This window comes from Saimiri boliviensis, chromosome 16 (genome assembly GCF_048565385.1).
Source record: "Saimiri boliviensis isolate mSaiBol1 chromosome 16, mSaiBol1.pri, whole genome shotgun sequence".
Lineage (NCBI taxonomy): Eukaryota > Metazoa > Chordata > Mammalia > Primates > Cebidae > Saimiri > Saimiri boliviensis.
In genome coordinates, this window is record NC_133464.1 from 18,902,149 (window position 1) to 18,926,555 (window position 24,407).

A 24,407-nucleotide genomic window follows, 5' to 3' on the forward strand; every position below is an offset into this window, starting at 1 on the left:
TCACTTGTCAACTGAGCTTTGGATAATTTTTCACTACAGCTATAACCATGACTGCTTTCCTGTAGCTTTAGCCATTCCTGAGCTTGGAACAGGTAGAGTTTAGCTTCTTTTCCAACAGCTACTGCTATGTTGTTGATTCTGACACACAGAAGAGCATGGTCACCTTGACATTAAAACAAAAATTATCAACTAGTTCAGTCCTACATGAAACTCGAGACACGAGGACAACTCAACACCTCTACTTACCAAAATGAAATTTAAAAAGCACAGTTCTTCTTAAATCTTGCTTAACTAGGTAAATCACATCAGAATGACCACCACATTCAGATGCAAGAGATTATTCAAATTAATGTGTGGTATTTCCTTGTAATTCAGCTGATAAGCGATCATATTTCACTCAAACAGCCATATCTGGGGTATTCAGACAATTCACTGTATTTAAAATTCTGCCTCACTTTAACAACCACTTCACATGTTTTACATTTTATTAATAATCTATAGAAATGTCCTACCAAAGTTTCTGTTTAATATAACATAGGTGTTAATATTTAATTATACTCAATATAAAAAATAAACATAGCTAATAGCAGGAAAGTTTAAATGTATGTGTTCTAGGATAGACATACTATACCTAAAACAAAATTTGGTATCTGACTTTTACAAAAGAACTTTCAGGAGCACGGCTCAGTGGCCACGCCCACAATCCCAGAGCTTTAGGAGGCCATGGTGGGAAGATCCCTTGAGCCCAAGAGTTTGAGACCAGCCTGGGAAACAAAGTGAGATCCTGTTGCTACTGGAAAAAAAAAAAATTAGCTGGGCTTAGTGTTGGTGGCTGAACCTTTAGTCTCAGCTACTTGGGAGGCTGAGATGGGAGAATGGCTTAAGCCTGGAAGTCTGAGGCAGCACTAAGCTTCAATCACACCACTGCACTCCAGCCTGAGTGACAGAGCAAAAAAAAAATTTTTTTTTGACAGTGTTACTCTGTCACTCAGGCCAGCGTGCAGTGGCATGATCTGGGCTCACTGCAACCTCGACCTACCAGGTTCAAGAGATTCTCCTGCCTCAGCCTCCCAAGTAAGAGTAACTAGGATTACAGGCATGAGCCATCACACCTAGCTAATTTTTGTATTTTTAGGAAAGACAGGGTTTCACCAGGATGGCCTTTTAATTTAATTTTATTTGAGACAGATCTCACTCTGTTGCCCAGGCTGAAGTGCAGTGGTGTGATCTTGGCTCACTGCAACCTCCACCTCCCTGGTTCAAGCAATCCTCCTGCCTCAGCCTCCCGAGTAGCTGGGATTATAGGCAGTAGGCACCATGCCCAGCTAATTTTTTGTTTTTAGTAGATGAGGTTTCACTGTGTTAGCCAGATGGTCTCAATCTCCTGACCTCGCAATCCACCCACCTCGGCCTCCCAAAGTGCTGGGATTACAGGCTTGAGCCACCACCGAACCCAGATTCTTTTTTTTTTTTTAAAAAAAAAAAACTTTCAGAACAATATATGTTGTAAGATGAATACAGAATGAACCTGGTGGCACACGCCAATTACATTTAAGGCCCAGAACAGAAATGGCAGTAAGCTATTGTCTCTAGGGAAAGGGACTGGGTGAGAGAGGTAAAACAGGAGACTGTTTTTCATTTTAAGATCTTCCGTTCTCATGGAAAATTTTTTTTCTATGCTTTTGTTACTGTAATTACGTTGATTAAATATTTTAAGTAATTTAAATATACAGTATATAGATCAAAGAACGTGTAAGTCTCTTACATAAATTGATTACATATTATGAAGCCTTAAAAATGACTCTGAGGCCCAATTAACACTGTAAATTGCATTCTGAGTTACAGTTCATTATTTCAGTATTTACTGAACTGGGATTCACGAAAATTGGTAATAACTAAATATTCATATATTATTTTATACATATGAAAAAGAATGAATGTACTTGAAACACCTTATCCCCAATCTGTCTTGAGAAATCTCAATTTAGTACATGTTTCTCCTCCATGTTTACCAAATGATCATCATGAACTATATGAGGTCATCCAAGTCTCTGTGCTGGTCCTAAGTAATGACCCATGTCTTCTATATATCCCAGATTTTCTAACACTGTCCATATTGTGCCATTTAATATAGTGGCTGTCAATACTCAAAATAAGGTTACAGTCCATTGATTGGGAAACTCAAAATGTGATCAAAAATAGTAAAACTGTTTCTAGTATTTCTTCTTCATTCACTCAAAACATATTCTACATTGGATTTTGAAAAACTGGGTTTGCTGAAAGTCCTTTTCTTGGCTATCTTAAAAACTTAACAACAACAATCAGTTCTGTAATTTCCCAATACTTTAAATTCCGTTTCTCACCAAAGTAGCTCCTAGTTTCTATTAGCTTCTCTTACGAATATTTTCTAGGTCAATATTCTGATGTTCATCGCTGCATCTTTTAATGCTAAAGACTGTACAAACCAAAGATCCTAATGTCATCAAGGCGAATTACTGAAATACAGTACTAGTCAAATTCAAAGTACTAGTGAGGGTACAAATGAGACCAAAATTAGAATGAATTGCAAATTCACTTATTGATGGAATAATTGCTGATTTTTTAGGGCGACCAAAAGGTAAGAATCAAATGCAACTCTGATTTCAGAAGAGCCACACAGAGCTTCCAGGACGCTACTTAAATGCATTTTCATCAACTTCATTCTAGGCCTCACCGCCTATAGTAAATCTACTGCACTAGTGGCCGAGTAACCAAACTGTTCAATATGACAACTACAGTATCAGGTGTTTTACTTGGTTTCCAAAACCACTCGGCTGCAAGTAGGTCTCAGCAAATTGGTCTTCAACAAAAAAAAAAAAAAAAAAAAAAAAAAGGAAATTTAAGTTGCTAGGCTTTAATTCTCCCGCATCTATATAGTACGTCAGTGTACACAGTGTGGCCGAGACAGGAGGGAGCAAACGTGCTTCTTTGGGGGAAGGATCTGGAAAGATGAGGCCGACCACTCATCTGCACATTGGGTTGCAAGGAGAGGGCTGGAGAAAAGGAAACCGGCTTCTAGGTGCAGAATACGATCACTAGTGGCGAGAGGCCGCTGAGCTGCCTCGGGCTGGGAAGCTGCATCAGCGGGGTTGGCAAGGAACGCATCCCACCATTCCCGGCAGCCGCGGCGACGCTGGAGGTCCAGGTGAGGCTGGGGAAGTCGCAGACCTCGCCCAGCGTGGCGGGGAGGAGCCGGGGAGGGGCGGCCGGCGGACCCCGCCGGCGGGAAGGGCCGGCGCGCCTTCATCCCTCTCCCCGCCCCCAGACCTACCGTGGAACTCGAAGTGGCCGATGCGCTGGCCCTGGGCGTCTTGGGCCGCGGTGCTGCTGAAGCTGCCCCGCAGGGTCTTACCCTGGCTGCCCTGCGGCCACCAGCAGCACGTCAGGGCCACCGCCAGCAGCCGCAGCCCCCCCATGCCCGCCTCCCGCTCCGCACAGACGCGGCGGCTCCCAAACGCCGGTTGCTGCCCGCCCCACGTAGGCAGCTGGGGGAGGCGGGGTCGGCGCTGGAGACCTGCTCCCCTAGAGCCTGAGAGCCAATCAGGCGGGCTCCTCTGACAGGAGCCGCGGATATTCACCAATGAGAGGCCGAAAGGGGCGGGACGAGCAGATCCGAGCGTCCCATCACTCCCCGGGTTTTGACTAGTTCCCGCCTTTTTCTTTAATGAGGAATCAGGAGGACGTAGCTTCAGGTTACGGAAAACTCATCCCCCTCCTCATCGCCTAGGACGTCGTGCTACTGCGCATGCGGCGGCCCGCTGGCACGAGTCCGCGGGGCCTTCGAGGGGCATGTGGGGTTCGGAAGAAACTTCAGAAACGCCAGGACAGGGCCCGTTTCTGGTCGAGAGAGGAAAACACCTGCAAAGAAAAAACCGTGTTCGTAAGCAGCTTTTCTCCCTCGGTGCCCGTATAACCTACAGGACGTGTCCGATTCAATGCCTCAAAGACACTTGGCAATGCATGTCCACAGTTTAACACATGATTTGTCTTGACATCTCCGACCGATTTTTCCCTCCTAGGCTCCCTGGCTTTTCAAATCACATTATCCACCCGCCCCCGCCCCATGCCCGACCAGACCGCTGGCAATTGTAGCGCCCTCCCTCTCCATTCAATCAATCCGATTACAAGTCTGGATTAGCCCCTCTTCTGGTGAGGATGGGAAGCAGCAGCCGCAGTCGCACTCGGGCCAACACTTTCTCGGCCTATGGCAAAGACCGCCCTCCAGTCTTTATTCTCTCTGGTTAGCTACAGTCCATCTCTACAGCAGGAAACAATTTGCAGCACTTGCTTTCAAGGATTCTCAACCGCCTTTAGCACACAACCCGAACTCTAGAATATGGCTCTACAGCCTCTCAAATGTCAATTTCTTCTCATCTCCATCCTTAGCACCATCTGTTTCATAAACACTCCCAAGCTCTCCCTTCTAGGCCTCTATCACTCCCTGATCCCTCTGGCGGGAATACTTCTGCTCGTTCGCTCGTTCCCCCACTGGACCTCCTCACCTTCCTTTTCCTCCTTTACTCCTCCTTCCCAAGGCACTTTAAGAAGCCTCCTTCCCAAGGCAGTTTAAGAATCTTTCTCAAATCCCCAGATCTCAAACTCGCCAATTCTGGAACCAGAATCCCTTACTTGCCTACCAGAGCACTCATGCACTGTTTATAAGTATTCACTCATGCTTCTGAAATCTCTGCCTATACTGTCAGCTCCAGCTGACTATACCTGTCTCAGTGAAAGTGAGGAAGGAGTATAGGGCCCGGGGGCAGGGAACCTAAGGCCTTTTCACGCCTAAGTAACAAAAGAACCAGAGGCTACCCCTTTGCAAATCCCCAGCTTTTTCTTGAGGCAGACAAGAAATTGGTTGTCCCCAAGCAATCAGACTGATTGCCAGCTGTCTTTGTTTGCATAGAAGTGCAACTTTGTAACTGTGTAACATTGCTTTTTGCAACCAATCAGATGTTTGCAAAGGAGTGTGACCTTTGTAATTCCACTTCAGCCTCTGATTAGTTGCTTTGAGTAACCAATCAGACCGACTGGGTCCACCACTTCAATTTACATGAGGTGAGCTCCAAGTGGCCAATGAGAAACCTCTCAGGGGTGTTTGGACCCGAGAAGATTCTGTATCTGGGCCCTTCAGCGCTGCTCTGGACCCATACTGAGGAGTGTACTTTCCTTCTTCTTTTTTTTTTTTGAGACAGAGTCTTGCACTGTCACCCAGGCTGGAGTGCTCTGGCACAATCTTAGCTCACTGCAGCCTCCACCTCCCAAATTCAAGTGATTCTCCTGCCTCAGCCTCCTGAGTAGTTGGGGTTACAGGTGTGTACCACCACACCCAGCTAATTTTTGTATTTTTAGTAGAGATGTGGTTTCACAGTGTCGGTCAGGCTCATCTTGAACTCATAACCTCAGGAGATCTGCCCACCTAGGCCTCTCAAAGTGCTGGGATTACAGGTGTGAGCCACTGCCCCTGACCATGGACTTTCATTTTCAATAAATCCCTGCTTCCGTTCTTTCACTGCTTCATTTTTTGCTTGCTTTTTTGTGTGTTTTGTCCAATTCTTTGTTCAAAACGCCAAGTACCTGAGCAACTTGCAGTCAAGACCCTCCACCAGTCACAAAAGTAGGAGCTAAAAATTATTTCAGGAATACATGTATGCAAATTATTTTCATTCAACAACAAGCTTCTATAACATATAAGCAAGTTCTCAAAACAGACCTCATTATTAAAAAAAAAAAAAAAATCTTGAGGGATCACTCCTACCATATACCCAGTATCTTCAGTATTTCTGACTGACCAGGAATATGCTGGAAGTATTAATTGGATAAAAAACTGCAATGGTTCTTTATTATAAAAGTAATTCATGTGACTCAGAAAAAAACTTACAGTCAAAAGTAGATAAAGTGGGCTGAGCTCGGCTCACACTTGTAATCTCAGCACTTTGAGAAGCCAAGGCAGGCAGATCACCTAAGGTCAGGAGTTGAAGACCAGCTTGGCCAACATAGCAAACAAAACTCCATCTCTACTAAAAATACAAAAACTAGCCAAATGTGGTAGCACATGCTTGTAATCCCATCTACTTGGAGGCTGAGGTGGAAGAATAGCTGGAATCTGGGAGGCAGAGGTTATAGTGATCCAAGATTGTGCCACTGCACTCCAGTCTGGGCCACAAAGAGAGACTCCATCTCAAAAAACAAAACCAAAAAAAATGTGTATAAAGTAAAAAGAGTCCCCATATCCTCCTTTCCCTGCCTATATCCCATCCCCAAAGGTAACTTCTTTTAAGAGTTTAGGGTGAATCCTTTCAAATAACCCTTTACAAATATATGTGGCATTTGTAAACCAAGGACCGGAATACAATTGCTTCTGAAAAAAATCATAACATAGGCCTTGAATGCTGGTAAGCCTCTCCTGTCTTTTCTTTCTTGTCAATCAACTTTGTTTTTCTCACTGTGAGGACAGGTTTTTGGGCTACTCCATTACTTTTTTTTTTTTTTTTTTTTTTTTTTGAGACAGAGTTTCGCTCTTGTTACCCAGGCTGGAGTGCAATGGCGCGATCTCGGCTCACCACAACCTCCGCCTCCTGGGTTAAGGCAATTCTTCTGCCTCAGGCTCCTGAGTAGCTGGGACCTCAGGCACGCGCCACCATGCCCAGCGAATTTTTTGTATTTTTAGTAGAGACGGGGTTTCACCATGTTGACCAGGATGGTCTCGATCTCTTGACCTCGTGATCCACCCGCCTCGGCCTCCCAAAGTGCTGGGATTACAGGCTTGAGCCACCGCGCCCGGCCCTACTTCATTACTTTTAAAGAACATGACCACCAAAAAGTTCCAGCTTTGTAGGACCTCATGAAGAGGGAGATCCAGGCATCTCAGATCAACTTCCTCTTTCCATTCCTAAGACTGTAAGCTTCCCCTTTTCATTCCTAAGACTGTAAACGGAAGCCCTTTTCATATATAATTATAAGACTGTAAACTGAGACCCTTTTCATATGTAATTCCTAAGACTGCAAACTGAGACGCTTTTCATATGTAATTCCTAAGACTGTAAACCGAGACCCTTTTCATATATAATTCCTAAGACTGAACTGACACCCTTTTCATATGTAATTCCTAAGACTGTAAACTGAGGCCCTTTTCATATGTTAAGCTATAAACCTAAGATTCTTCCACTTGTAACAACTAAAGTATAAGCCTACATAAAGAAGGAACCTTCCTTTGTTAGGCAAGCTTGGCTATTAGGCAAATATGCCACCTTGCTCCTGGCTGAATAAACGCCTTCCTCCAATATTCGGTGTCCGAGAGATCCATTTCCTGCGGCTGCTCCTGCAACATTTTAGTGTGTTGGCCGGGAAGCGAGTCTCAGATAGCAGACAGCGGGAAAAAGTCTCTTAGGTAGTTTGCCTAGCCCTGTGGAGCATCCCTGCAGGGGGACTCCTGCTTCCTGGGGTGACGCATCCTAAGAGCGCTCCTGGGCAGATATTTGCCTGGTGGAAAAGCCTCGCCAGAGCCGAGCAGGGAGGCCTTGCAGTTCGGATCCACCCAGTGGCTGAACATCAAGGAGGAACAAGCATTTGGGGAAGTCCAGCTCACTGAATTTGGTAAGATTGCACCTGGGAAAGTAGCCCACCCCGTTTTGGGTGAAAGTGTGGCCTGATCACCCACAGCTACTGAATACTGCAGACCAAACCTCTACCCACTTGGCTATCTTGCCCACCTTAGTTTCAAATGCTCCCCTGATCATCCCTCCCTGCTCTCCCACCCCTGAATTACCAAGTATATACAACTAAAAAAAGCATGTGGAGCCCAGAGCTAAGTGCCCACGCAGGCCACCCCTCGAGAGTGTGTGTTGGACCCCTGGAACCATGTGAACTTCTCTTGTGTCTTTATTTCTTTTTCTCACTACTCAGCACCACCGGGACATGGGGCACCCAGGCACAGGCTTGGGCTGGTTCCCAACAGCCTCAGGGCCTAATTTTTCCCTTTTTGTGGTTTTTCAGTTATTTCAGACTTTCTATTTCCAGGAACTCATCTGGAGGTATACATGCAGGTCACAGAGGTTACCATGTAGTCCATGGCACTGTGAGTCAGCCTAAAAGACTTTACAATTTTGGTTTTAATTCCATGTTGGTATATTCTTTTTTAAGGCTATAAAACACATTTAGATGATTTCCAGTGTTTCATTATTGCAAGCAATACAGCTATGAACAATTATCTATATTATACATGATGGAATTTAGGGGGGTCATAGAATAAGCACATTTGAAATTTTCATATATATTACCACTTTGCCCTGTAAAAAGGTTGTGACATGATACTTTCACATATACACCTGTATTGGATGTTTCCATTCATTTTCAGCTTTGGCAAACATTATATTGGGGGGGGGAAAGATACTTATTCACCTATTTGACAATAGTTAATGGTCATTTGTTCTGTGCCAAGTCTCTAAGGACTTGGGCTTACAGCAGAAAACAAAACAAAACCCCTGACCCCATGGAACACTAAACAGAGGGCAGTCACATCAATGTAAATGTTGAGTGCTAGGAAAAAAAATAAAGAAGGGAAAGATGATTCAGCAGGGTTGGGTAGAGCTCCCTATTTTAATTGTGGTGGTCAAAAGGATGACATTCGCCGGGCGCGGTGGCTCAAGCCTGTAATCCCAGCACTTTGGGAGGCCGAGGCGGGCGGATCACGAGGTCAAGAGATCGAGACCATCCTGGTCAACATGGTGAAACCCCGTCTCTACTAAAAGTACAAAAATTAGCTGGGCATGGTGGCGTGTGCCTGTAATCCCAGCTACTCAGGAGGCTGAGGCAGGAGAATTGCCTGAACCCAGGAGGCGGAGGTTGCGGTGAGCCGAGATCGCGCCATTGCACTCCAGCCTGGGCAACAAGAGCGAAACTCCGTCTCAAAAAAAAAAAAAAAAAAAAAGATGACATTCAAGCTCAAAACTGAAGTAAGGATAAAAACTAGGCAGACGCTGGGTGCGGTGGCTCATGCCTGTAATCCCAGCACTTTGGGAGTCCAAGCCAGGCGGATCACGAGGTCAAGAGATCGAGACCATCCTGGCCAACATGGTGAAACCCTGTCTCTACTAAAAAAATACAAAAATTAGCTGGGCGTCGCGGCGTGCGCCTGTAGTCCCAGCTACTTGGGAGGCTGAGGCAGGAGAATTGCTTGAACCCGGGAGGCGGAGGTTGCAGTGAGCTGAGATCGCACCACTGCACTCCAGCCTGGCGCCTGGCTACAGAGTAAGACTCCGTCTCAAGAAAAAAAAAAAAAAAAAAAAAGAACTAGGCAGACATTTGGGGAAGGGCCATCCAGGTCTCCGGGAAGGAGCATGCCTAGTGCATTCAATGAAGAGCAACGAGGGCGGGAGATTGGGGTGGAATTAGCAAATAGGAAAATAGGTGAAGTGGAGAATAGGATAAGACACCAGGGTAGGATTTGGGGAATATCTTTATCATGATTGAAAGCAGCCTGTGCGCTGTCTGTAATAATACATACTGTACATGTATTTTTTTGAGACAGTTTCCCTCGTTGCCCAGGCTGCAGTGCAACCTCTGCCTTTAGGGTTCAAGTGATTCTCTCACTTCAGCCTCTCGAGTAGCTGGGATTACAAGCACGTACCACCATGCCCAGCTAATTTTTGGATTTTTAGTAGAGACGAGGTTTCACCATGTTGGCCAGGGTAGTCTCGAACGCCTGACCTCAGGGGATCTGCCCGTCTCGGCCTCCCAAATTGCTGTGATTACAGGCGTGAGTCATCACGCCTGGCCTGTAATAATATTAACAACAGCAAAAGATCATGTTGCAGACCAGGCACCGTGGCTCACGCCTGTAATCCCAGCACCTTAGGAGGCTGAGAAGGGAGATTGGCTAGAGCCCTGGGGGTTCGAGACTAGTCTGAGCAACAAAGCGAAACACGACTCTACCAAGGATTAGGTGGGCGTGGTGGCGGAGGACTGTATTCCTAGCTACTCAGGAGGTTGAGGTGGAATGATTGCTTGAGTCCCACTGGTCGACCCTGCAGTGAGCCGTGATCACGCCACTGGACTCCAGCCTGGGTAACAGAGCGAGACCCTGTTCCTGTCTCCCAAAAAAAAAAAAAAAAAAAAAAAAAAAATCATTTTGCAATTGCAACCTCCCATCTCCATCTGCAACAACTCCCCGTTCTCAGCTCAACTGATACGTAACTTCTAAGACATGGCTGTATTACAAGAATGAAAGAAGGTACTCATTGATAATTCTGACCCACAGCGGTGACACCTCCGGGAAAATCGTTCCATACCCGCACCGTCCCGGCGACCCCAATCGCACCTAGTCGGTCAGGCGAGGGCGGAAAGGAGCTGCGCCCACGCGGTGGTGAGCGCCGGCCCGCCCAGCCCGCTAGTGGGCGGGGTTAAGTTGGCCGCCGCGCAGCCTCCGGAAGCGGCCGCTAGCAGTTCTGTCCGCGTGTCGAGCGAGCTAGCTGTGTCGCAAAAAGTCGTGGCGGAACTTCGCGGCGCTTTTCAGACAGTACGCTTTACGGCACTAGGCATTGCCGAGCTGGGAGATGTCGGCGGCGGGTTGGGCGGAGCCTTGGGGTCCTCCTGGCGACTTCGCGAAGCGGGTTCTGGTGACCGGCGGTGCTGGTTTCATGTAGGTAGTAGCGCCGCTAGCTAAGCAGTGGCTCCCCGGAAACCCCTACCTCTTTCCGCGGCTCTGCTTGCCCTGGGCAATTTGGGTCCAGCTTTGAGGGGTCCTTATTCTGACCTGGGGAGGGGTCCTAATGCACTGCTTGGACCGTCGTAGCGTTTCTTTCCCTGGCCTGCGAAGACGTGCTTCCTTTGAAACTGTGACTTCTTTAAAATGCCTCTTCCCAAAGAAAGAGTGTGGCACGAGGTGCTCACCACGTCACTCCTTGAGTGCCTGCAAGTTACCCTAAACTGCTCACCGACTGCTTCCCACCCGCAGCCTGAAGCACCCCACCCCACGAGGCACAGGCCCTGTACGTACAGGCACCCCAAAAACGATTTGAGGATTATGATAGGACATCCATGTAATAGCAAACCTCACAGATCCACTGTTGACGATATTTTTCTTCCTCAGTCCCACATGCGATCAGCAAGTCCTCTCTTTCTGCTTCCAAAGTGTGGCCTCACGGCGACGACTTCTCACCACTTTTCTAAGGCCCACCCTAGCCCATGTTTACCGTCGTCTTTCGCCTAGACTGCTGCTGTAGCCTGCTGGTTGGCCATAACTGCGTCCACTCATGTTCCTGTAAAGACCGTTGCTCACGTACAAGTCAGTGTTTCTTAAGTCAATCAGATCGTGTTAGTGAGCAGGACTTTACTTCAGTGGTTCCTGCCACACTTAAAGTCCAAACTCTACCACGTCTAGAAAACTCAAGTGCCCAAGCCCTACTTTTGCAACCCGATCTGCTTTTCTGTACCTGCCACACTTCCCCTCTTACAGTTCTTGGAACACACCAGGCTAGTTCCTCCTCCTGCCTTGAGGCCTTGGCACTTGCTTGCCCTTTGCTGAGGCTGTTTGCACCACTCAATTCTGGCTTTTATTCAGATATCACCTCTTCAGAGAGTTCTTACCTGACCACCGTATCTAAATAGCTCCTCTCCCAACTGGCACACTTAACTCTACCTGAAATTATGTTGCTGATTTGTCTTTGCTTGTTTATTGCTTGTGTCCTCACTCTAAAATGCAGACTCGATAAGGACAGAGACTACTGTTCACTCGGCCCTTGGAAGAATGCTGGCCTATTCTATATAAGTCTTTAGTAATTGTTGAATGGATGAATGTTAAGAAACTCTCCCACCCTCCCCTCAAGGAACTCAGTGTTTAGTGGAAGAAGAGGGAATGTGAGGAATCTTGTTTATTGCCAGTGGCACATTAAATCACTCTTTGTAATACAACAAGTCACTTGTTGGAGGGCATCAGACTGCAAGTTTCACTTAATGAGAAAGAGGAGCCTGGTGCGTTGGCTGATGCCTTTAATCCCAGCGCTTTGGGAGGCCGAGGCAGGCAGATCAACGAGGTCAGGAGTTCGAGATCAAGAGTTTGAGACTGGCCTGGCCGATATGGTGAAACCCGTCTCTACTAAAAATACAAAAATTAGCTGGGTGTGGTGGTGCGCACCTGTAGTCCCAGCTGCTCCAGAGGCTGAGGCAGAAGAATCATTTGAACCTGGGAGGTGGAGTTTGTAGTTAGCCGACAAGATCGCGCCACTGCACTCCAGCCTTGACTACACAGTGAGACACCGTTTCAAAAAAAAAGAACTGTAGGCATGAAAGGGTGATGATACTCGTGTGAGAGTGTGGGTCCAGGAAGGGTGTGACTTAGAAAGTGTTGTGAAAGGAATGCCGAATACAAACTCCAAGTTCATAATTTGGTCAAGGGCTGCCCTTTCCTGGGAGCCCAACTTTTTAAGTATATCTGGTAAGTCTGGTAGATCATTTCACTGAGATATGCCTGACTCCTCTTCGGGGTCCTCTGAAGCCAGGGACCCACTGTGGATATTCAATTCAGGATGGTTTCGGCTATTATTAGCCTGGGAATTCTGGCTTCAGTCTAGAACCCTTTTGAGGATTCTGGTTTACATTACCAAAATCTTATACCAAGAAACAGCAGTTACAGAAGTTACTGTAAATATGGACAACTGACTATGCTCATAGTAATTTAATTTTTACATACTTATATCTGCAGTTCCTGAAAAGGCAGAGGCATGTACAGTTGTGCTGACTAGCTCCCGTTTATCATTCCTTTTACTCCACACTTGTACATGTATGGATAGTGCATCATTTGGTTAAACTGACTTTTTTCTCTATACCCAGAACCAGTGCATTCTGTCTTCTGCATAGTCTAAATGCAATGTAAAACTTTTGTTTATACTGTTGAGAAGTTTGGTAAAAAGTATGCATGTGTGTATATTTAGTGTATTTGTATTGTTCTGTTATCTCAGAAAAAATTAAAGTTATCTTTGAGTATTTTCCTAATATTCAACAGCTTAGGAAAATATTCAAGAGTTTAGGGAAGCTGAAGTTTTTCACTAACAATATATGCTTTTTTTAAAATAGCGCATCACATATGGTTGTCTCTTTAGTGGAAGATTATCCAAATTACATGATCATAAATCTAGACAAGGTGAGTTTTATAAAAATGAGCTTCATGCTTCTTTCCAAAGCTTAAAAAGGAAAAAAAAAATGAGCTTCATGCACGGAAATTACATGTCAATTTATGTTTTTTTAAAAGTAATAGAATTCTGTCATGCTCATATTTTAATTTTGTATTTAGTCATTTTAGCAGTTTAGAGGCTCTGTATAATAATGTGTTCATGCTGTGTTTAATCTTATGTAAAATCTTTTGAAACTTTCGTTTCTTATGATGGTCCACAAAATAAAATTTTTGTTTTGTTTTGTTTTTTCAGTTGCAACTTTGCAAATGGACTTTTTGGATTTTCATTCAAAAAAACTATAAGAAAAACTTATAAGGCAATTTGGTGATTATAGGCCTTAATTGAATTTTTTAATTTTTTAATTGACATAGCTGTACGTATTTTGGAGTACACGGTGATGTTTTGATACATGTATACGATGTGTAATGATCAAATCAGAGTAATTGGGACATGCGTCATAAGAATAACCCTTAACTCTTAATGAAGTTTTGCCTGACTTGCTATAATGGACAGGAATTTTTTTCTGTATCACTGATATACCAACACTTTGAGGAATAGGTACAATGAATTATAATATATATAACACAGGTCTAATTATCTTCAATCACTAATTCCTTTCCTATAAGAAATAGAAAACTTTTCTAGCCACCAGTGGCTACAGGCAAATTTGGCAGGAACTTTTTTTTCGAGACCAAGTCTTGCTCTGTCCCCAGGCTGGAATGCAGTGGCATGATCTTGGCTCACTGCAATCTCTGCCTCCTGGGTTCAAGAGATTCTCCTGCCTTAGCCTCCTGAGTAGCTGGGACTACAGGCATGTGTCACCACACCCAGCTAATTGTTGTTTTTTTTTTTTTTTTTTGAGATGGAGTTTCGCTCTTGTTACCCAGGCTGGAGTGCAATGGCACTATCTCGGCTCGCCGCAACCTCCGCCTCCTGGGTTCAAGCAATTCTCCTGCCTCAGCCTCCTGAGTAGCTGGGATTATAGGCACGCACCACCATGCCCAGCTAATTTTTTGTATTTTTAGTAGAGGCGGGGTTTCACCATGTTGACCAGGATGGTCTTGATCTCTTGACCTCGTGATCCACCCGCCTTGGCCTCCCAAAGTGCTGGGATTACAGGCTTGAGCCACCGCGCCTGGCTAATTTTTATATTTTTAGTAGAGACGGGGTTTCACCATGTTGGCCAGGATGGTCTGTATCTCTTGACCTCGTGATCCACCCACCTCGGCCTTCTGTAGTGCTGGGATTAAGCCACCACACCAGGCCAGGAACATTTTTTAAAGTAGAGATTATGAAAAGGTTTTTGTTTTGTTTTGTTTTTTGGTAGTTTGAAAAGGTAACAGAATTAATTGTTTTTTACTTTTAAGATGTCAGAAACTTAAAATATGTAAAAATAGAGAGCAAAGACACTTTAAGAGGACATATATTCTTGTCATATAACTATTAACATCTATAGTCTTTAAAATAAATTGGTATTTTATCAGAAAAGCTAATGTCACTTTTTGTGTTGCCCCTGCTATGCTCTCTTCTTTCAAGCTGGATTACTGTGCAAGCTTGAAGAATCTTGAAACCATTTCTAACAAACAGAACTACAAATTTATACAGGTATGAACACTTTCTTAAAATTGTACTGTGCCTCTTTAGTCAGGCAGGGGTTATAATATCTTTTTACTTTACAAACTTGTGTAATACGGGCTTGAAAGGCACACTAATTAAAGACCTTTTAAAAGATGAGGTAGTTAATTTCCAAAAGAACCATGTGCTCTAGAGGATACTATTTTTGATTGACAACACATAAAAAGCTACATGTGATTTTTTTGGTACCTTGGCAGATCGACTAGTAGCAAAGTTGATTTACATGGTTTGTGTTTTAGTTCCTCCCTAATCTTTCCCTAAGAAGGTTGGTTGACTCTAGAAGTCTGACTCTTACCACTTTTAGACAAGTTCAAAGTATAAACCACATGACCAGTTCATTAATTTGCGAAGGGAAATGTTATTGTCAAATGAAACTATTTATGTTATGCTATATGATTTTTAAAAGTTATTCTATAAACTATCTTTTTAAGTACAAACTTAAAGAATATACAGCAACCGTTTCATAATTCTGTTCTGTATGATGGTATTTTCTTTAGCTGCTGAAGAATTGTTGAGAATACATATTTTTAGAAGATTAAATGTACATATAAACATCAGAGGTATCATAATTTTACTTAACTGTTGTTACATTATTATTATTATTTTTTTTTTTTTGAGATGGAGTTTCGCTCTTGTTACCCAGGCTGGAGTGCAATAGCGCGATCTCGGCTCACTGCAACCTCCGTCTCCTGGGTTCAGGCAATTCTCCTACCTCAGCCTCCTGAGTAGCTGGGATTACAGGCACACGCCACCATGCCCAGCTAACTTTTTGTATTTTTAGTAGAGACGGGGTTTCACCATGTTGACCAGGATGGTCTCGATCTCTTGACCTTGTGATCCACCCGCCTCGGCCTCCCAAAGTGCTGGGATTACAGGCTTGAGCCACCGCGCCCAGCTACACTATTTTTTTGAGACAGAGTCTCGAGAGCTCGGTCGCCCACGCTAGAGTGCAGTGCCACGATCTCGGCTCTCTGTGACCTCCACCTCCTGGGTTCAAGCAATTCTCCTGCCTTAGCCTTCTGAGTAGGTGGGATTACAGGCGCCCACTACCATATCCAGCTAATTTTTATATTTTTAGTAGAGACAGAGTTTCACCATGTCGGCCAGGCTGGTCTTGAACTCTGGACCTAAGTGATCTGCCCTCCTCGGCCTCCCAGAGTGCTGGGATTATAGGCTTGAACCACTGAGCCTAACCTAAGATATATTTTAATAATGGTTATCGCAAAGGTTTTTTTTAAAAAATGCTAAAAGAAAGTTTTTTATTAGAATAGTGGCCTTGGGTTGGCAAAAATGTTGTGGACAACACTAGCATGGCAGTTAGTAGTTCTTGGTGCTCATTAAAATATTATTTGGAAAAATAGTTTGAATTAAATATCTAATATCCTAAGATGCTGGAGAGATACATCATTGCTATACTTGTTTGAGCACTTAGTGGAATTTTAAGACATACTCTATTAAACAGGTCGGTGGGAAGTAGGGGGATGTTATAGTAAAAATGGTTATGAATGAGAGTGCCCAATGAAACCTAGCCCTTTTATGTTTGCTTTTTCACATAGGGTGACATATGTGATTCTCACTTTGTGAAACTGCTTTTTGAAACAGAGAAAATAGATATAGTACTACATTTTGCTGCGCAAACACATGTAGGTAAGCATTGTTTTATGTTACAGTTATGATTGGCAGATCCCCCCACCTCCACCTGCTGTGGCTAACTAACCTAAATCCAAAGTCCAGTAGTGGAGTTAAATAAGTAGGTACAGTAGAAAAACAAGCCCATAGTCACTATGTCATCAATAAACTCAGCACTTTTTAGATACTTTTATTAGCATTGCGAGGGTGTATTAGTGAAATACAACCTTGAATGCTGTCTGAAAACTTGAGTTTAACCAATTCAGGATGATGAAGGGGAGCAATGGTGAGATGGACCTTCAACTGTATTTTTACGTTGTTTTTCTTAAGTTTTGTGGTGGGTATGCAGATGAACATTATTTATACCATTTTGTGAATGTTAGATATTTTCTAATAATTTGACTGTTTTATTATGAAATATATTTGAAAGCATTTTGAAGTACAGTTAAATAATGATAATGTGAGCACCCGTGTATCATCACCTGAAGAAAAGATAGAATATTGCTGAATCCTCTTCAGTAGTAAGTACTACTGCTGCCTGTTAGATTTAAAGTTATAATTTCCTTTGCTTTTCTCTACACTTTTGCTGTCTATACATTTATCCCTAAACAATATAGCTTAGCTTAGGCTGTTTTTAAGTTAAAAAAAAAAAATATATATATATATATATATATATATAAAAAGATATGTAAAGGTATTTTTTGTTTTATTTTTCTGTGCATATGTAGATTCATCTATGGAGTTGAATACAGATATAGTTTGTTTGTTTTCAGTGTCATAATATTCCAGTCTAAAAATGTATACATACATATATACCATAGTTAATATACTTTATTCTTGATGGCCATTTGGGTTCTTTACACTGTGGAGCAGTTTCGAACACTACTACCATGAACATGTATCATGATAGTATCATGATACTTAAGTGTACATTACACTTAGATGTGTAACTGAGATCATAAGATCTGTATACTTCACGTTGAGATAATGTCAAATTATGTTCCAAAGTAATTATACCAACTTCCACTCCTCCAGAAGTGTGTGACTTCCTGTTGCCCCAGATCTCACCAAAGCTTAGGTTTCTCAGTCTTTCCATTTTGCCAAATCTCAGTGCTGTGTAGTGGTGTCTCATGTTTCTAATTTGTATTTTCTCTGATTACTAATAAGATTAAGTACTTTTTATATATATTTTTTGTAATTTGAATTTCTTTGTGAAATGCTGTTGAAATTTTTTTGTCCGTTTTAAAATGGGGTTGTTTACCTATTTCCTCATTGAAAGAGAAGTTTCAATGAGAAAAAAATGGCACTTAGAATTTTGATATATTCAGGACACTAGTTCTTTATCATTATGTATATTACAGATGTCTTCTACTCTGTATGGCTGGTCTCACTTTTTGATAGTGTGTTCTGATGAACAGATGTTTTCAATGTTAGTGTAGTGAATGTATGTTTTTTCTTTTATGCTTAATGTTTTTTCAGTTCTTAAATTCTCTCCTACCCCAAGGTCATGAAGATATATTTTTCTATATTTTCAAAGCTTTATAATTTTGTCTTTTACATTTAGATTTGTAATCCATCTGAAATTAATTCTTATGTAACACCAATTTCATTTTTTGTATGTATGAATACCAATTGTTCCTGTACCACTTACTGAAAAGTTCATCCGTTTCTACTCTGTGTCATATCAAGTGTATTTGATACCTCTGTCTCTTTTCATTTGTTTGTCCCTACCTGTCTGATTACACACTATATTGACAAATACAATGATTTCATATCTGTTAAAGCAAGTCTTTCTACTTGGTCAATGACAAAAGCAGTTGTGAACGTCTACCAGCAATTTATGATATGCTTGCCAACACTCGCTGTGTCAATTTTGCAGTTTCATTTTTCTCTGATGAGGTTAAAAACCTTTTTCATTCTGGGCGCGGTGGCTCAAGCCTGTAATCCCAGCACTTTGGGAGGCTGAGGCGGGTGGATCACGAGGTCGAGAGATCGAGACCATCCTGGTCATCATGGTGAAACCCCGTCTCTACTAAAAATACAAAAAATTAGCTGAGCATGGTGGCACGTGCCTGTAATCCCAGATACTCAGGAGGCTGAGACAGGAGAATTGCCTGAACCCAGGAGGCGGAGGTTGCGGTGAGCCGAGCCGAGATCGCACCGTTGCACTCCAGCCTGGGTAACAAGAGCGAAACTCCGTCTCAAAAAAAAAAAACCAAAAAACCTTTATCATTTGTTTATTAGACTTTTCTTCTCTTTCTTATTAGTATATCCTCTTTGGAAAGTTTCTATTTAAGTTTCGTGACCATTTCCTATTAGGTTGTCAGTTTTTTTCCTTACAGATTTTTTTTTTTTTTTTTTTTTTTTTTTTGAGACGGAGTTTTGCCCTTGTTACCCAGGCTGGAGTGCAATGGCGCGATCTCGGCTCACCGCAACCTCTGCCTCCTGGGTTCAGGCAATTCTCCTGCCTCAGCCTCCTGAGTAGCTGGGATTGCAGGCACGCGCCACCATGCCCAGCGAATTTTTTGTATTTTTAGTAGAGACGGGGTTTCACCATGTTGACCAGGATGGTCTCGATCTTTTGACCTTGTGATCCACCCGCCTCGGCCTCCCAAAGTGCTGGGATTACAGGCTTGAGCCACCGCGCCCGGCTCCTTACAGATATTTATAATTCCTATATATATTTTGGATTCAAGCCTTTTGCAACTACCTTTTTTTCAGTCTGCTTTGCCTTTTCCCATTCTTAATGGTGTCTTATTATTAGTGAAAGTTTTTAATTTCCATGTAGTTCAGTTTATCTTTACTTTTCTTTAGGGTTCGTGCTCTTTCTGTTTTGATCAAGAACTGGTTTCCCACCTCCAAGGTCATGGACATGTTGTCTTACAATTCTCTTCTTAAAAGTTACTGTTTTTCCTTTTACATTTAGATTTCTTCCCATATTGATATCAGTTTGACTCAAAATCATTTATTGGGAAGACTTTACTCTCCGTTATTGTCACTTTTGTCATGATCAAATGTTTATATATGTATGCTGCTATTTCTTAGCTCTGTTTGATTACATTGGTCTTTGTCTGTGCTTATACTGTTACCCTTCCGTCTTAATCACTGTAGCTTTATGATAATTCTTTAGACCATACAAATCTTTATATGGTCAAATTTATAAGCCTCTTTCATTATTGCTTCTGAATTGTGAGTCATAATTAAAGTTTATTCCATTTCCTGGTTATGGAGGGTCTGTTCTTTTAAGGTGAATTTATTTTTCAATAACTCATTCAGCATTTATTGCTTTTGGCAGTAACAGATTGATCCGAAAAGCCTAGTCCTGTAATTATACTTTTTTAAAATTTAAGAACATTTTAAATTTACATGTATCTTTTTTTTTTTTTTTTTTTTTTTTTTGAGACGGAGTTTCGCTCTTGTTACCCAGGCTGGAGTGCAATGGCGCGATCTCGGCTCACCGCAACCTCCGCCTCCTGGGTTCAGGCAATTCTCCTGCCTCAGCCTCCTGAGTAGCTGGGATTGCAGGCACGAGCCACCATGCCCAGCTAATTTTTTGTATTTTTTTAGTAGAGAAGGGGTTTCACCATGTTGACCAGGTTGGTCTCGATCTCTCGACCTTGTGATCCACCCGCCTTGGCCTCCCAAAGTGCTGGGATTACAGGCTTGAGCCACCGCGCCCGGCTAGATGTATCATTTTTTAAAGTTTCTTCCTTATAGAATAAAAAACAGTTTTCTACAAATTTAACACTGATAGTTTTCTGGGTTCTAAGAATTTACATGTACTGTACAATTTAGGTTTTAAGAAATCATAAATATCACTGCCTGTGTGTGTTGTTACTACAGCTGTTGCAGCTGTGGTATGAAGAGCAGTGAAAGGTACCCTCCTTAAACCTGAGTTCATCTTTTGGCATTTGTTTTATCTCTTGGGTAGACTTGTTTTAGCTTTTCACTCTTTGTTTTTTAGATCTTTCATTCGTACGTGCCTTTGAGTTTACCTATGTTAATGTTTATGGTACTCACGTTTTGGTAAGTGCTGCTCATGAAGCCAGAGTGGAGAAATTTATTTATGTCAGCACAGATGAAGTATATGGTGGCAGTCTTGATAAGGTGAGCTTAGAAAATGTATATTTTACCTACTTACCATCTACCATGATACAGTTTTATTTAACCTACACTGGGCTTTTTTCATCCTCAAATTATGTACACTGTGGCACTCTTCAGAGTTCTAGAGGGACAGAACCGATAGAATATATATGTATATGTATTCTATCACATGATCATAAGGTCCCACAATAGGCCATCTGCAAGCTGAGGAGCAAGGAGAGCCAGTCTGAGTCCCAAAATTAAAGAATTGGAGACAGATGTCCGAGGGCAGGAAGCATCTAGCATGAGAGAAAGATGTAGGTTGGGAGGCTAGGCCAGTCTAATCTATTCATGTTTTTCTGCCTGCTTTATATTCTAGCCACACGGGCAGCTGATTAGATGTTGCCCACTTAGATTGAGGGTGGGTCTGCCTTTCCCAACCCACTGACTCAAATGTTAATCTCCCTTGACAGCACCCAGGAGCAATACTTTGCATCCTTCAGTCCAGTCAATTTGACACTTAGTGTTAACCGTGACAGAATGTTATTCCATGTCTCCTCTGTTGAGATCAAGTGATACCACCCCAGATAGGAACAACAGCCTAGTCCTGATAGAGGCGTATTATTTATTTTTTCATGCCCCAGAACTCTCTTCAGTTACAGATTTATTTGTAATTTTGCAAGAGAATTATAAGGTCCAGCCCTACAAAGTTCGGTGAGCCCCTGCCAGCTAGTGCAGAGACGAGAAATTGTAGAAATAAAAGGCACAAGACACAGAGATAGAGAAAAGAGAGTTTGGGCCCAGGGGTCCACTGCTACCCAAATCACGGAGACCAGCAGTGGCCCCAAATGCTGGGACACTCTCACTTTTAATGAGTTGCAAATCTGGGGGCAGGGTAGGTAGGGCATGGCCTTGGTGGTAGGAGACTGGGGGCAAGGTAGATAGGGCATGGCAGTGATAGGGTCAAGTATATCACGTGTCGTTCAGGTACGTGCTCAGAAATTTCTGGCACCCAAAGTGAGGTAAGGAGCATAATGCATCAGCATTTTTTCCATACTTATCAAGAAAGAACTAAAACATTAAAATTTATATTACTATTACTTTTCTAAGAAAAAAGGAAACAGGTGCAGAAACAGGACATGAGAGTAGACATGGAATGTGACCACTGAGGCACAGCATCATCACATAGAGACAGTTGAGCCCCTGGATGTCTGTGGGCCTCCCTGACAGCTGCCAGGCCTTACCACAAGAGGTTGGAGAAGCGGAGTTTTCTCCAAACTTCCCCAGGAAGGAGATGTCTCGGCAATTTTGGGCATCTCCTTCCCTAGCTGGCTGAACAGCGGGTGCTTTCACAGCACTGGTGCTGCCGCAGAGCTGAGGCGACCTCCAGCAGCCCTCATACGGGCATGACAGGGTTTAAAGCATCTTGCCTTAGTGTCATTCATTTCACACTGTCACCCCAGGTGCACACTTCCGACCTGAGAGGTGTTAATAAAAGAATTAAGATCACCTATGAATAACTAAGATCACATATGAATAACTAATAACTACTACGGTATATTTCTAGTTACTTTATTTATCATTATTTATATGGAAATAGGCTGAGGCCTTTTGCTCCAGTGCTGATGGGATCTCCCCCATGCAGAGAAATGTAGATCTCACCTTTTTGTCCCACTCTTGTAAATGTGATGAATATCATTCCATGGACCAAAGCATAAGTGAATGCAGCGGCAGCACACTGCCTGTTCCTCTTTCCTTTCAGTCAGGAAAACATGTTGGAATGCCAAGGAGACAGTGTAAAATTCTTGTAAAAACCAGGATCTATTTTTGTAATAAATTGTGCATAAATATTATGGTTTTTATGCAAAGAAGACTCCATTGTCCAATCTAGAGTGTTTATAAGTTGGCGTTTGCAGTGACCTCATTTTATTTTATTATTTATTTATTTATTTTGCCAGAACACATAGTGAAAAAAAATCAAATAGTCCAAAAAGACAGTGAGAAAAAGTAGACCTTGACCACTTCTCAATTCTCAATTTTGCTTCCAAGAGGTAACCATTTATCAGTTTTTATCAGGTAAACTTCTTTCTTCATGCACCCTGCCACCCTACATCAGCTCCGACACAGTAGCCAGAATGATTTTTAAAATATAAGTCAGACCTGGCATTACTCTGCTCAAAATCTGTGGTGGTTTCATGGTGGCCTTCAAAGTTTTGGCCTTCCTCTAGCTCTCTGACCTCCTCTTCCATTGTCTCTCCCCTCACATCAGCCTGCCTGTGGTTCCTTTGGACACGCTTCTGTCTCAGGGCTTTTACACGTGCTGTTCTCTCTCTCGGCTATCTAGGATTGTTGTGCATGTTAAAGAAGTTACTAGATGTCCTTGGGAAAACACCAGGCACATGGATTTAAGAAGTGGCTTTTAAAATTTGGTGACTGACATTTCAAGTTTTAATCTGTGCTCTGATTTTTATACTTAAAATATGCATAATACTGTTTTTTAATATATATTTTTAAAATTAGGAATTTGATGAATCTTCACCCAAACAACCTACAAATCCTTATGCATCATCTAAAGCGGCTGCTGAATGTTTTGTACAGTCTTACTGGGAACGATATAAGGTAAAAACTGATGGCAGAAGCTCTTGAAACATTTTCCATTTTCCTAAAGATATTTAAAGTTTTTGTTTATTCTTTGGAGACGGTCTTGATCTGACACTCAGGCTGGTCTCAAACTCTTGACCTCAAGAGATCTACCCACCTTGGCCTCCCAGAGTGCTAGGAGGATTATAGGCGTGAGCCACACCCAGCCCAAGTCAGCTTTTAGCAGCATGCTTAGAGTAGAAGGCATAGATTGAGAAAATGTACATATTATAGAATTTCAAAAACTAATTTCCTCTATTGTGTGGACAAAATAAGACCTACCCCTCATTCAGTTCATCATTAAGGGAATAATTTGAATATATGTATTTTTTCTATTTCAGTAATAGGTAGAATGTTACAGCTATAGTCAGAGTGCTGTTGGAGTCCTTTGAGTGGAGGAAGAGGGAGGACAGATCCCCTTTCTGCCGATGTGCTTCTCTCTGCATGATTCTGCTTTTGTGGCTCCTCATGAATGGGAAGTAGACTTGCCCCTGATGGCTCTGACACTGTCACTAGGGGAGGCTTCCGTATGAATCCTCATCATGAATCTCCTACATTCGGCTTCCTGCTGCTGTTTGTGCGTTTTTAGGGACTGGGTCAGAGAGGCAAGCCTTGAAATTCCTCAAGATTCTCTCACCATTTGGGTTCTGTTGCGTCGGTCCTTTTTACTTTCTTTTTCTTTTTCTTTTGTTTTTGTTTTTGTTTTTGTTTTTCTTTTTCTTTTTCTTTTTTTTGAGACGGAGTTTCGCTCTTGTTACCCAGGCTGGAGTGCAATGGCGCAATCTCGGCTCACCGCAACCTCCGCCTCCTGGGTTCAGGCAATTCTCCTGCCTCAGCCTCCTGAGTAGCTGGGATTACAGGCACGTGCCACCATGCCCAGCTAATTTTTTGTATTTTTAGTAGACACAGGGTTTCACCAGGATGATCTCGATCTCTTGACCTCGTGATCCACCCGCCTCGGCCTCCCAAAGTGCTGGGATTACAGGCGTGAGCCACCGCGCCCGGCCCTTTTTACTTTCATAGTAGCTCTTTTTATTTGTAGGGATGGGTACAATGAAGAGAGTCCTTAAGGTGGTCTTTAAAATAATCAGCTGAAAAGTTCTTCAATGCTTTGCTCCCAGACTTACAAATATGTGCCATCTATACTCATCTTCTTGCACTAATAAAAGAATGTTCCTCTTCTTCCTTTTGGAACCTCTGCCTTTATCTGAA

General features: G+C 42.8%; 2 protein-coding genes across 7 annotated transcripts in view; one reads left to right on the forward strand and one right to left on the reverse strand.

Annotated features, from left to right (window-relative positions):
- GPR180 (G protein-coupled receptor 180) overlaps window positions 1-10,437 on the reverse strand; it is a 34,522-nt gene extending 24,085 nt beyond the window's left edge. The window contains exons 1-3 of one of the 4 annotated variants that reach the window (XM_074387540.1): window positions 10,358-10,433; window positions 3,311-3,897; window positions 5-163 (exon numbers count right to left, since the gene is read on the reverse strand). In XM_074387540.1, the coding sequence (XP_074243641.1) occupies window positions 5-163; window positions 3,311-3,455 (304 nt within the window). In that variant the 5' untranslated portion in view covers window positions 3,456-3,897; window positions 10,358-10,433. Of the gene's footprint in view, window positions 1-4; window positions 164-3,310; window positions 3,907-10,357 lie in introns of those variants that run through there. The other 3 variants (XM_003928199.3, XM_074387542.1, XM_074387541.1) reach the window with 3 other exon arrangements.
- Window positions 10,438-10,553: 116 nt separating this feature from the next.
- TGDS (TDP-glucose 4,6-dehydratase) overlaps window positions 10,554-24,407 on the forward strand; it is a 33,261-nt gene continuing 19,407 nt past the window's right edge. For 2 of the 3 annotated variants that reach the window (XR_012514310.1, XM_074387543.1), the window contains exons 1-6: window positions 10,554-10,678; window positions 13,111-13,177; window positions 14,745-14,813; window positions 16,400-16,490; window positions 20,437-20,579; window positions 23,076-23,174. Coding sequence is in view for 2 of the 3 variants with exons in the window: in XM_074387543.1 (XP_074243644.1) it covers window positions 10,593-10,678; window positions 13,111-13,177; window positions 14,745-14,813; window positions 16,400-16,490; window positions 20,437-20,579; window positions 23,076-23,174 (555 nt within the window). In the remaining variant the exon portion in view is untranslated. The remainder of the gene's footprint in view (window positions 10,679-13,110; window positions 13,178-14,744; window positions 14,814-16,399; window positions 16,491-20,436; window positions 20,580-23,075; window positions 23,175-24,407) is intronic. The other variant, XM_003928198.4, reaches the window with a different exon arrangement.